Source organism: Varanus komodoensis, unplaced genomic scaffold (assembly GCF_004798865.1).
Source record: "Varanus komodoensis strain SLA01 unplaced genomic scaffold, ASM479886v1 scaffold1, whole genome shotgun sequence".
Taxonomy (NCBI): Eukaryota; Metazoa; Chordata; class Lepidosauria; order Squamata; family Varanidae; genus Varanus; species Varanus komodoensis.
Genome location: NW_025335268.1, coordinates 108,102,614 through 108,117,201, shown reverse-complemented (window position 1 = coordinate 108,117,201; position 14,588 = coordinate 108,102,614). Strand labels below are relative to the sequence as shown.

Genomic DNA, 14,588 nt, shown 5'->3' with positions numbered 1-14,588 from the left:
GAAGAAAGTGTACAGTGGTTCTGAAGATTATGAATATGATTCAGCTCATCTGGGCATATTTGCTGTTTCCTGAGATATGATCAACCCTGCATGCTTACATTACAATACTTGGCTTATGTTGGAATGTATAGGGAGATTCAAAATGGAGCTTCCCCAGCACAGCTTCATTAGCAGAAGAGATGTTTCAAAACATAAGAGAATGTAGAACAGAGAGAGGGCAGGGGCAAGAAAGACTATAGAATCACCTCAGATGGATAATATCCAGTTGTTACTTAGACTTTTCTTCTGTTTAACTTGTTTAACGTCTTCTATGCCACCATCAAATGTTTCTGCACAATCTGACTTCCAGTTTTGAATCATCTATCAATTCTCAATAGGTAACTTTTTTCTCAATAGGTAACTTCAGATAAAAATCCATAGCCTTTTGCCCAGATTAATACACCAAAATTGTGAGCAAGTCCAGTGGCACTGCATTTGGAATGGGTCCACCAAATTCAAATGAGGGATGACCCATGCAAACCTTTTGTGTGTGGCCATGAGGACCAGGAAGCAGTCAGTTAATCTAAGACAGCTGCAAGGATTCTGCCTCACTCAACAGAGAAGAACAAGAAAGACAAGAGCCAGGGAACATGCAGAGCTTCCCAAACCACCACAACTGCTAAAAAGGGGAAGGCAAAATTCCAGTTTGTGACCACCTAGGACTCTGGAATCCACCAACCAGAACCTTATGCAATGAACTAGGGATTCCTAAATAGCTAATGAGGTGCCCCTCCAAATATTTTGGATCATCATTCCCAGTATTCCTGATCAGTGGCTATGGTTTCTTGGTCTTTTAGTCCAAAACTACTGGTGAATTCAAGGTAAGCTACCACTAAATAGACTGACAGGAGTAAAGGATTAATTAAAGAATTCTGAAAACAGGAACAGGAATTCATTTTGAAAATTAAAGCTAAATGGAATGCACAGTACCCCCACACCTAGTTACTGCAAGTTTTCTTGATTTTAGCAGTGTATTTCAGGATGAAAGGAAATTCATCTTATGGCAGCTGTTTTCCACAATTGGAAACTGAAGATCTAGTGCAAGTCAATGAGAGATCTACAAGTAGATCCAGGTATCACTTCAGTCTCCACCATCCCCAGGTCTGGAAGACAGGATGCAATTTTATTTATTTATCTATTCATTTGTTTATTCATTCATTTCTATACCACTGAACAGGGCTCCTCTCTCTTTTCCTCTACAGCAGACTTACATGAGACTTAGAAGCACAGTCCTTTTATTTGAACTTAACAGGTTACAAAGCCATATAAATCAAAACAGCGTTCTCCTTGAGGTACGGGAGACGCACCTGCCTATGTAAAGAGCTCAACCCAAAAAGAAACAGCCTCTCCTACCCTCTTTCTCAGAAAAGCTCTTCTCTTAGGGCAGCTACAACTGCTTGAGGGCTCTGCCCATTGCACTTGCTTTGTGCTGACAAATCTATCTCAGCAGACGGTAATATGCAAGAACTGGGCACTCTCTCTACACTATCTGGGTGGTGTAAAACAGTTAATAAAATACAGTAAGTACAATATAAAATATAAACAACACTGAAAAGTAGAGGTTTCAATAACTTAAGACACTAAGATATTCAAGCGTCATTTTAACTGTTAATAGTATTTATTTATTTTATTTTTTGACCAGGGCAACTTATTTTATATTGTTAACTTATTGTATTTTAATTGAGTTATTTGTAAGCTGCCCCGAGGCTTCGCCGAATGGGGCGGCATAGAAATTTTCCAAATAAATAGATAGATAGATAAGTTTCTCTATCACTGGGTTTGCCCCACAAAAAAACTCTACAACACACCCTGCCCCCATATGTTTATTTGGAGGTGGTAAGTGCCTTGACAAAGTGAGCAGTCTTAACATGGTGCTGAAAAGACAGTAAAGTTGCTGCCGGGTGAGCCTCAGTGGGAAGACTATTACAAATCTGGACATGATCAGAGAGGAGTTCCTCCACTTTCTTTGTTGCCACTGTAGGAAGTAGTTTTTGGAGGAAGGCTCAGATGCTGAGCATGGTGCTGAGGTGGACTGCAGCTGGAGAAGGCCTCTGCCAAGTACTGGGGTCCCAAGCTGGAAAGGCCCTTCAGGTGTGAAGGGAAGGAAGGGGATTGCAGATTGGTACAGTGCCTTTTGCCTTTATTTTATTTGTTTAATAGAATTAGCCAACAGAAAGACTGCTTGAACCATGTGAGTAACCAACAGAATGCTTCTTGCATGACAGACAGTGAGTTTCTTCACTGTGTATCTCAGTTAAGAAAATGTGGTCACCGCGCTACCAAACGATCTGCATCTTTTCCCATGTTTACTGATCTGGCATGCTGGGAAAGCAGCCTCAGGAACTTCATTTGGAGCTAATCTGAGCTCCCTTTGATAACATGTGGAAATTCCCTTGTTTTTGTACATGCCTTATTTCTTATTGAGCACAGTAAGGAATACTTGCAAGCCTATCTTTATTTTGGAAGGGGGTTCATTTTTTTATTATTCAGCTGTTGTTCAGCTATTACAATTATATTAAAAACAAGCCTCCTGTATCTTTCTACATCAGCTTTCCCCAAACTGGTGCCCAGCTGATGTCTTGCACTACAAATCCTAATTCCCAGCCAGCAGGGCTACGGTCATGTCACGGGTTACACCATGGCCACTGGAAATTATGAGAGTCATCGTCCAAGGCATTTGGAGGGCACCAGGTTTGAAGAGGTTCTCACACATGGAAGACCATCAATCAGAACATTTGGAAAAACAAAAGCAGGAAACCGGTTCTTACCTATTGTTCTTCGAAGATCTTCACACTGGCTAATGTGAGGAAATTTGAGGATTTCCTTCCATTTTTTGCTTTTACCTTTGCGCTTTCCTCCTCCACCTGAAAGAGAAGAAATGATGTTCAGATTAATTTCTTTAAAGAATCAGTCTTTTTTTTCCTCCTGTCCCTCCCTCTCTCCCCCCCCCACACACACACAACAGCTGTGTTTTCATAAATTCACAAATGGACACACTTGTTTGAGAAAGAAAAGCATCCATTGTTTTCAATACCGTAAACAAATACATGAGGGTTTCTAGGTTCCAGTGTTGTGAATATACGTAGTGGTTACTAGCCAATAGTAAATACTTCCTGCTCAGGCTACTGAGTGAGTGAACAGTTGTGGGGCAGCTTTGAAGCAGCCCTGTGCTGGATTTGCCTCCACCTGGGGACACCTGTGCTCAAGATCCCTCTCTAAGGAAGTTAAACTCACCCAGAAGTGTTTCTGAATAAAGAGACAGAACAAGAAGTTTAATTCTAAAATAAGATCTGGTTCATTTTTGAAAATTGTCTACCACTATGTTTTTTTAATCCTGTGATTTGAGGGCAGGAGAGTAAGGGAACTAGCTGAGTACAGACTTTACCACGAATTTACCTAACGTGGCATTTTTAAATCTCTGTGCCAACAGAAATTCAATTGTCTTTTGGAATTCACACAAATGTACCTGAGTCCTGCAATGAAAAGTAGTGGGGGAACCAATTGTTAAAGTGAGATATAGTTCACTTCCCCAACACTCCAAAAACCTCCTCACCACTCTGAGTGCAGACGGTCCTGAATGGAATGTCTACACATTTCTGCAAGCTAATATAATGCATTTTGATGTTATTTCCCCCAATGTATGCATTTTTCTCAGTGTTCCATCTTTAGGTTCTTCCTTGCCTCATTTATTGTGTGCATATGATGCCCTCTGAAGAGAAGGAGTATATTATTTTGCTTTGCCCTAAACGTCTGCATTTGTTTACAGCTGCCTCCTTCATAAAATGCCATGATACACACTTTTAAGGTTCTGCATTTCCATTCTCTGATATACACACATGCATGCACCCACCCACCCACCCACCCACCTGCTTCTACCATTTAAACTATGTTATTTGTACTCTCCCTAGTGCCTTCAGTCTTATCTTGTCTTTGTTTTCACAGGCTTTTTTAAAACATTGTACTCTCTGGTTGTAAAATCACCCCAGGGACTTCACAGAGCTATATAAACATTAAATACCAGGCAAGAGTACAGAACTGTTGGCTAGAGCATCCTTATCAGACTTGGCAATCTGTATATTCTTTTACTCACAGCAGCACAGAGAATATGGAATAGCCATTAGAAGCATTTAATACAGAAGAACAAAAGGTGTGCAAAGTAATTATGATGCAAACTGAAAAAGAAGAAAGAGTTGTTACCATGGGAGAAAGGAAGGGCATAATTACTTGGAGTGAAAGTATCATGGGTTTTTTTTAACAATGAATTTCTGCCAAGATCCAAGAGGAGGAAAGACTGAAAGTTCCCCGTCTACAAGTGTGATTGGTGCATCATGTAGCCAACGGCTTCTCCCTTCTTTTCCTTGTCCTACAAAAGCAGCAGCATCACTTGATGACTCATTTGCTTGTATCTGCGCGTAATATAATGGCACTCTCTTGCTTGTGACGTCTGTGCATTGAAGATTCCAATCAACTGCTTTAATCTGCCTGACCTTTCTAGTTTGCAGCGTTCTCGCTTGTTCCAGATACAATCCAGCAGTATAGCAGGCAGGCAGGCAGGCAGACACACAAACCCCTCTATATTAAGGACATATAGCATTGTCCCCTTAGTTGGGATGGTGAATGAAAAACACAATCTACAATTATAAAAGAATAACGGAGGGATTGGTCATTCTAACTTTTAGAGTAGTTTCACCAATCTATTTGTAATTTACATGTGTCAGAAAGTAATGTTGGTTTTATATAAGCTGAAAAATTCAGAAAGCTTGGTAAATGTTTCAGAAAAAAAAGAGTGTCTCACTCAGCCAGAAACTGAAGAAGTTAACAGGCTACTCACTTTAAAAAATGGTGGTTTTCCAATTCCTTTATTTCTGTAAAGCGTGGAATGGGATTTTCTAATGAAGGGAAATGGGACTCTCATAGTGATGCGGACAATGCCTTTGCCACGTGGCACTTCGTAACTGACTACCTCATGTTGGTCCAAAGCTATCAAAACCCAAGAAATTAGAAGCTAGGGCTGGTGTGGCCCATAAACAGAGCTGATGTTATGGAGTGACCTCCCAGGTCTACTGTCGTGATTCCCTCATCCAGGGCCTCAGATCACCACCCTTCTGTCCATGGGACCCTGATGATCCCTGAACCTGCTGGATTAGCTGAATCTTTGCCCATGAATGTGTCACCTCCTGCTGCCTCCCCTTGAAACCGCTGAGATTCTCCCTGCCCTCTTTTCCCTTGCCCATGCATCCCTTTTTACATATAGGACTGTCCTTAGAAGACAGGACACTTTACAGACTTTAGAGCATATGTAAATGTCCATAAGCAAATTTGTGAACCCTGGATTATTTTTATTTCATTTATTATTTTATTTGGTACATAGCACCACCCCTGTCCATAATCAGTACTGATTCTATGCAAAGGACTGGGACAATCTTTGTAGGCCTCAGGCTCAAAAATTCAAAATCTAGACTATAACGTTTGAATTCCACTGAGAAAAAATCTTACATAATTCATAAGAAACCCACTCCCACTACCACCACTAATGAGATTAGTTAGAAGAGGGCTCTCTCTCACTTTTCAATCAACTCTGCACATTGCCAATGCGCACACCGCTATTGCAGCAAGGCTCAGATACCTCATAAGCAATACAGGGCCAAGATAATGTGGGATAGGTTTGCTGGTCCAGCCTCCCAATCTAGATTTTGGACTGGAAGATCAAGGCAAGGTGGGTGCATGGAAGATAAGTTGTAAGCAAGGGCAAGTTGTGACATTGCACAGAATCATGTATGATCGTGGCACACATTAGTTATGGCATCAGGCTTAGCTTCCAAACTCCTGGCTTTGGGCCAATGTAAGTTAGCCTCCACTCTGGTCTTTTAAGCAGGCAGGCATTTTTAAAAAAATACTGATATACTGCTGTGTGTGTCTCCATGTGTGCATTTGGAGTAGAAGGACATAATGCACCAAGACAGCTGAGCCAAAGTAAAAACCAAAGATTTTCCATGTCTCCCTGGATTCTCGCTATCATGTTGTCGTCTTCTGTTGGGAGGCTCTCTAGATCTTCACCGCTGCTTCTGTTACCAAAATAGAGAGAAGGGCCTCATTATGTACCTCTTTTTTACTATTTGGACTTGGAGTGGTCTGAATGGGTTTGGCATCTCAGTTTTCTGACTGTACCATGTGGCCATTCACACCATTACAGTGAGAGGCTTCTGTGCTTCTTATTAAAAGTCTCAGCATTTGGACAGTGCTCTTTGGTACGGAGTGCAGTGTCTCTATTACTCTCACTATGCTATAGCACTAAGAGGATCAAATAAGCAATTTCAACCATTTGACTATGATCCATATTAGTGGATACATTGAGTGAAGAAATTGGATAATGATTGCCTACTTCTAAGTATGGGACTTGGGTGTTGTCGGAGATACTATGAAATTTTGCAGCAAAGTGTATTGCATGGGGAGTGGGGCAGGGGATGGGAACTCATACAAAAACTTTTAGCCTAAACATGAGAGGACTAAAACTGTGATTGGAGCAAGCATGCTGCGTTCATACTTATCGTGCCTAAGGATATGCCCCGTCTGTTCCACCTTGACATAACACAAAGGTCTGAAAGGAGTTTCTGCACATGTTCAGGTGAACAAGATTAGAAGCCTTTGTGCAACCCAGAACCCCCACTCAGCAGAGTTCCTGGTTGCATGGGGATTTCTAAACCATGTCCACCTAAATGCTTGTGGAAGCCCCCTTCAGACCACCATGCTAAACATGCAAAGTTCAAAGTGAAGTAGACAGAACTGCTGGAGGTGGATCTAGTAGGCACACTCCAGTTACTTTAGCCTGCAGGCATTTAGAATACCACACAAACACAACAGGCTTTGGAAGTTCTCGCAGGATTAAAAAGGGCAACTCGGGACTCTTATTTAGGATGCATCAGAAAGAAGTTGACAATGGAACAATCTTACATGGGGATTTGATCACTCCAAGATCTTGTTGCATATGAATTACTTGAACACAACCTGTTCTTAGAACCCAAGACGGGGGCCCTTTACAAAGTCAACATCTCTGCTATATGTATTTATAATACTGTCGTAGGACATGCCTGGCTTACTGACATTAAGCAGGAGCAGGCTAGTCATGTCCTAAGCATCCACAATGTTAACAGGGCATTACAAATGGCCAGAGATTTAGCAATCTCTTGCAAAAAGCGTTCAGCCCAGCCTCCCAGGTAAGTGCAGAAACCACATGAATTCACACATGCCCTTCAGCACTCACAGCAGGAATGTCAATCCAGTGGGTGTCTGTGATTGCAACCTGGTCAATCAGGGTATAAAAGGGGAGTGCCCCTTGACCTCTGGGTTGATTGCCATTCTGCTGTGATCAAACTTATTCTCGAGAAGAAATAACAGCTTTTTCTACCTCTTACCCTTGTCGTGCTTAATTGGGCTGAGCGCACCAGGCCCAGAACATTTGTGTCCAATACTGTCAATGTAATATAGAAATTCAAGAGTACATTTTAACACAAATATAAGAATTGCCATATTCCTTAAATAGTCTGACATTCTATTCATCTAGTGGCCAGCCAGCCAGAAGCAGACTCAGTCATGTAAATCCTAGCGCATCCTGACGAGATATGATTAGGCCAAATTCCCTCTAAGCCCAAGACTTACCTCCCCGTAGCTTCTCCCACTTCCAGTGCTTTTCTCCATACTGGAGTTCAGCTGAGTACAAGAACACAAGATGAACATACAGGAAGATAAGCTGTGGGCAGGTTGGACATTCTACTACCTGCAAGCCTTTTAATAGCAAAACTTCAGATCCTTGCAACTGTATATATGATTGGAGTATGACTGGGCTTAAATCAGGCAGGTCATGTCCTTAATGTTACTGAAATGCTTTAACTCAATACAGGTCTCCTTTTATATCTATGTCTCTGAAGCTATGGGCAAGCGCAGGGAGCCCTTCCTCTCTTGGTAACTGACAACACTTGCAGGGGAAGAAATCACAGGTGGAGCATGGATTTGCTCTTGACAGCTGCAACTGCATTGTCTTTAGACTGGACCATGGAATGAAAGCCTTTCAATTATTTCAATGGCATACGATGTGATACAAAAACTCATTCTTTCATGAATTCAAAGCTCCAAGGATCTTATTTTCAGGTACTTAGTCTATATCAGAAATCACAGCACCAGTTTAGAATAGATCAGAAATTTCTAAAAATGAACAAACTGAAATCTCTTCCCACCCCTCAAACTGGACACTTCTGCTCTGACAGAGAAATGGCCCTTGTTTGCTCCTGCCCTGGTCTTCAGGTTAAGACAGCTGCTTGCTCAGACAGCTTATTAGCAGTTCTCATTACAGAGAGTTTGTCTGGTAGTAGATAAAGGCTGTCTCCGTGTAAATAAAGGCAGCTTGGGGGATTGACAGTGAGCAGATGTTCTGGTGGAATCCTTCCTTGCATCAAGCAGTAAATGATGTGAAGTCAGAGGTCATGGGCTTAATTGCCCAATGAATTTGCAGTGATTAATGGCTGTTTCCTCCCTTGTAATGTTGTTCACATAAGCCACTATGCCAAGCACTTTCAAAAGAATGCCTATAATGGTGGAAAATAAACACTGCAGAAGATTCCAGCCTCTTAAGGCAAACGAGGGACAATATCTTGATCCCACAAAGCCCAAAAGTATTCTCCTATTACTAAAAGAAATTGCAATCCATGCTGAGTCTCTAAATTCTTTCTTTCCAAAGCCAATATTCTGTTAGAATTCACAATTCAAATGGAATTAAAAGAGGTATAGCACACAGATAGTATTATCTGTCTGTCAGCACAACATTTTTGGGGTAAGAAAACAGTATAGATGAATTTCAAATTTCTGGAGGAAGGCCTTGAAAAGTGGGGTTCTTCAATAGAATTCTAAATCAGCCCTGCTCTTACATTCGTCACTTTCAGTTTGATTTTAGACGGGTTCAGCAAAGATACTGCTTTGAATACCCTGGTTGAGTACTATACTGGGAGAAGTGAGTGGAGTGCTGTTAAGAGGAAAAAAAAGACAGTGACCCTGCCCATTTTCTGGACTCCCGGTGGCTTTTGACACTAATAATAAGCTTCAGGACCATCTTTTAAATTGGAGTGGGGGCAGTGGTCTTTTTCATAGTGCTGGGTGGTGGTGTTAGGGTACGATTACCCTATAGAAATGCAATTGCGCTATAGAATACAACTACAACTTGCATGGATTTTAACAAGTACATAAAATTGCTGCGAGATGTTGTCCAGAAGGAGTGAGCAAGTGCGCCTGTGAAAACCAGCCTCATTTTCTCTTTTCAGCAAATGTAAATGTGCTGATCATAATCTCTAACGAGGATTAGGAAATCAGTGACAAATTTACTCACCCTAAACCAGTGCAAGGAACAATTTGATCTGGAAGATGACTGAGTTAGGAAATGTCTGTTCTGAGTGGGATTACTTTTTCCCAAAAAGCAGCTTTGTGTTTTGGTTTGCTTTTCTGGGGAGGTATCTTTGATATTCACATTGCTATTAGATTCTCAGCTTGTGGCCTGCCTATGCTTTCATTATGGAGATAAATGAAAACATTTTAATTCTTCCAGACCTTGGAGAGTTAACTAGAACGATGATATATTTCCAAATTGTTTTGCTTAAGAAACCATTTTTAACTGTATATACATTAGCATTGTCAGTTATTTTTCTGAATAGAAAATTAAATGAAAATGAGTATAGAAATGTATCAAGAAATTAAATACATTCATAGTGAAATAAAATGGCTCTTTTCCTTAAGAATGAAAAGATCTTGATATGTATTCTACATGGTGAATAATCCATGTTCAGTCTTCTGGGGCTTTGTGTAATTCATTCCTGACAAGGAGAACCCAAACGCATTCTAGTTTCCATAAACTCTTTTGTTTTTTCTTCTTCCTCCTCCTGCTTTCAGTTTACTTTAGCTCCTTCTGCTGAACAACTTGGAACTTGCTAGCAGAGTCAGATTCATTATGTGAACAACAAGCGGAATCAACCTGTGGAGTCGTAAAGTGCTTTCATCACTGGAAAAGGCATACAACTCCCTGAAACCTGAAAAAGCATATATACACGCATATATGCCTGTGTACACACACACGCACACACACGCGCAGCGGGAGGGGGGAGAGAGAGAGATCCACACAGTGAAAGTGTACATGGAGTGATGAGGACAGCAGAGGGCAACCGGTGGCCCACTGCTCTTCTCGGTGTGGTCCCTGATGCCAAAATCAGATGGTAGCAGTGGCCAAAAAGGTGGGTGGTAGCAAACTGCAATGGAGACCTAAAAGGCACACACGTCACTGGAAAACCCTCCTTTGCTGGCAGTGCAGAAGCATGTGGGGGGGGGGGATATTGTTGAAGGCAATTAAGCGGAACCATGTGCTTATATTATGGGCACAAGGGCTGGATTCCATTTCAGGGAAGCTCTTGCGGTAGCATTCCAGCAGTGGGTGGGGAGGAGGATATAACAGGTAGGGAGGTAAGAGAACTTATTTTAGTGTAAAGCCTTTACTGTCCGGATCAGAAACTCAGGAGAGGCATTTCTATCTTTTAGAATGACAAAAGATGCAAAAACAGTGGGAAGTCACAGAAGGAGAGGTGGGGTGGGAGGGGTGTCTCCTGGTGACCCCCAAAGGCAAGTGGTCAGTTCCTGGGCCTGAGTTCCTCATCCCTGATCTACCAAGGGCAAGATGCAAATGAAAACAACATTTGGCTGATGCTGAATTACTATGGGGGAAATTTATGAACAGTCATAAATGCTTACCCTGAAAAGTTATTGGAACCCCCACCCCATCCCCAGAAGGAGTTAGTAGGTGAAAATCCATGCTAATACTCTGCTAGAGAAAATGTTTTCTGCATAGTTTTAAAAGTAAAAATGCTTCCTTTAGATTTCCTCCAATGAGGAATAAAGTTTATTTTTTATTTGTACAGAGCTCTCTATACAATGAAACATTTTAAGTCTAACCAGGAAATGTCACTGTGAAAGGAATCTTCCAATAAGGTTAATTCCCAAGTCATTTACATACAGTGATTTTATCTCATCAACAAAATGTTCTCTGTACACTGCACATTGTGCAACCTTAAACACACAGAGACGCATGCACACAAAACTTGCACACAGATTTTTTAAAAAGTTACAAAATGTTTGGGCAATTTAGATGTTTTAAATCAATGTGAATTATAGTTTTAATGGGAGAAAAGTCCCTGCAAATATATGAATAGTTCCTTAGAATTAACAGATTCTGAGCTATGTAGTGAATGAGGTTGGAATAGACATGCTTGAATTAAGTGTAAAAAGATGTTCTTTTGCTATAAAAGCTTGTTGCATTTTAAATGACATAACCCCAAACTCAATTTCCCAGTGATTCCCAGTGAGATAAAGTTGCTCCTAACAAGGGATGTACTCCCACTCCCACAGGCACAAGATAAAAAAGAAGCTGTACACCCATACAGAATGAGGTTCCTTGTATATATATTTATATTAATTCTTTAAACAACCCTGAACTACTAGAAAAACAAAGCTGGGGCCTTGTGCTACAACTCTATTCTTTCCCAATTCTGCATTTGATAGGTCTGCCGTGATTCTACTTTCTACTCTTACACCGATGACACTTCTATTATTAGTCAGTTTTCTGTAGTTAGAGTTGGTAGAACTATGTTGGAATGTTATGCTGAGTAGACTGTAACCTGTACCACAGATCCGTACTAAAAATCAGACATGAAAATTATGTTTGGAGGTTGTGGTTTTCCTTGAGATTAAAAAATGTGGCATTCCATGAGATAGTAAATAGAAGGTGAGCTGTTATCTAGATTAATGCTATCATGATGAGTATCCAGGAGATGAATATTACAAAGGAAGTATATATTACACAGAATAACGGTGAGAATGTTCCGGTCACTGTGTGGTCTTTCCTAACTGCTTCATGTTGACTTATAAAAATGTCATTGTCAGAAGCTTATTTGTTTTATTTAATGCACTTATATCCTGCCTTTTGACGTAAGGAACCCACAGTAACAAAACACCAAGATGATGCGAAACAGCGTAATGATAACCCAGACTAAAGACCCATCTAGTCCAGTTTTCTGTTCCCACAGAGGCTAACCAGAGGCCTAAGGCAACTCCAGAAGCAGGGCATGGACACATTAGTCACCCCCTCAGCAACTGGTAAACATAGGCTGCAACTGACATATAAACACCTTGAGTAGTAGCCATGGACAGCCTTATCTGCCATGGATTTATCTAATCCCCCATATATTTTTTAATTGCCCAAATTTTTGGCTATCACTGCATCTTACAGAACTGTATTCCATAGCTGTATTTCAATGTCTCCTCAAACAGCAGTGCACTGTTGTGAGGAGACATTCCTTTTTATCTGTCTTAAATCTTCCAACATTCAGTATCATAGGATGACTCCTTTGGATACCACTGTTAGGAGAAAGGAAGAAAACCTTGTCTCTGCACTCTTTCTTGGCAGGAGAAAAAGAGCAAAGGCTTTGCCATAAAATGGCTGCTGAAAGCACGACACTGTAAGAACAGCTGTAGCCTTAAGACGGGATTCCTGATCTCATTCAGAATCCATATTGCAAGTCTTGCTAATTCTAATTAGTATTAGAAATGTCAATTGTTTGCTTTTCCTCTGGAGGTATCATGGTTTACCTGGTACCATGCACATGATCCACCTGCCCTGAAGGTCCTCTTTTCATTGTTCCTGATCTGATCAGGAAGCCATGTTGCAAGTCTTGCTTCCCAGATACACCTTCGACATACTAATGTATGCCTTCTGCTGAAGGTTCTTCTCTTTCGTATTGTGTTCATTTCCCACCTGAGTGTTCATCCCCTATTGTTTTATCCTAATATGCCCCTAGCAAGCTGCCTGTTTCATCCCCGACCTGACCCCCAATCCCTTCTCCAAACTTAATGTAACTGGTAGGTTATAAAAGCTTCTTGTACAGACTACATCTTTCTAGTCCCTTTGAGGACTGCCTACAAGCACACATATTTCTGTATGTCTGAATGCAAATGCTCTTTTGATTGTACACCCCCTGCAAACCCTCAAGTGTTTTTTCACTCTTGACATTACACACAGTTTTGTAAATTCTGGCATGTCCCCACTTACTTGTCTTTTTTCTAAGTAAATAGCTATAAAGGATCATGCAAATGACAAGACAGGATCACATAAAAACCATCAAAATAACCAGAGTAAGATTCTGTTCGCCTCACGCACCTTTTTCTTCTACGCATGTCAGTGGGAGATGAAGATGAAGCCTAGTGTAAGTATCAGAAGGGTTCCTTAGACTAGGATATATGGCCCTGTATGTTGGAGATGACACGAGCTGTGGTAACATCAGAACAGAAATGGTTGATCATGCGCAACTTACAAGAAAAGGAGAGGGATTCTTTTATATTTCATTTGCTGGTTTCCATCTCTCCCTGCCAAACTTTCCTTTAAAAAGCATTCAGTGACACATAAATCAGATGCAATATGCTGGGCTGGCCCTAGCCCCAGGCAACCTGGGGGGCCCGCATGAGGCAGTGGAGCAGGAGAGCGCTGACTGGTACTGCTCCCCACCCCATACTGGGAAGGCTCGCCATCATCTCCCACGATTGCCGTGCCAGCATGAAATAGCCACTGCCCTGTTTTCCTAACACTATCGTAACTGGTGCAGCGCTCCAGCTGCCTGCCCACCTGAGATCACGCAAAACCCAGCTGAGCCATCCCCAGGGACCCACAGGTGGGAACTTGCACAGCAGGGTGGGGGTGCGATGCAGTATGCAAGGGGTGTGAGGTGGTGGCACGAGGTAACTCCACAAGAGGCAGGACACCTTGGGGCGCAGCTGGCTGCACGCAAGCACTCAACCCCTCCCACGTAGGCTGACGGATACTTAAGGCACAGTGGCTAGTAAGGCCATATTCTGCCACACACTAGCCTTGCTGCAAAAACTGGATTAATCTTGCTTCAGTGACTTGCTCCCCAAAACACAAACATCCTTCATAAGGGGAGAGCCAGCCATGGACAAAGCGTGTAGAATAGCATCATTACAGCAACATTTGAAGCAGGGCACACAGTATGCCGGGAGGGCTAATACATGTGCCAGAATCACAGGCATTCCTGCAAAGGCCTGCTGTCAGCACCCAATATGGTCAGACAGCTGCCTGGGCCCACTGGGACTAATGTCCCATCCAACCACAGCAACAATATTCCTGCCACTGCATCCTCCTCTTCCTCCTCTCTAGGCAGGTGGATTGACTTATGAAGCAGCACGGGAACTAGATGGCTGGGAATCTAGTGAACCATGCCTAGCCTTGCCTCAATAGTAGCACAAGCATCCTGGATCTGACTAGAGACCTCAGCCTAGCACCCTCCAGACATGTTGGGATTGCCGCACAGCCTCAAATTGGGGAAGGCTGGACTAAAGCTCTGACTGGGAGCCCATCATACTGCCTGTGCCACATGAAACTTCACTAATGCTCTATAATGAATTAGTTACTTGCTTTCAGTCAAAAACCAGCAAAGCACAACACAGGAATAATA

At 41.9% G+C, this 14,588-nt stretch overlaps 1 protein-coding gene across 1 annotated transcript in view; it reads right to left on the bottom strand.

Moving 5' to 3' along the window:
• Positions 1-14,588, bottom strand: part of GRK5 (G protein-coupled receptor kinase 5) — a 197,748-nt gene that overhangs the window by 137,605 nt on the left and 45,555 nt on the right. The window contains exon 2 of the mRNA XM_044439879.1: positions 2,808-2,903. Coding sequence (XP_044295814.1) covers positions 2,808-2,903 — 96 coding nt within the window. The remainder of the gene's footprint in view (positions 1-2,807; positions 2,904-14,588) is intronic.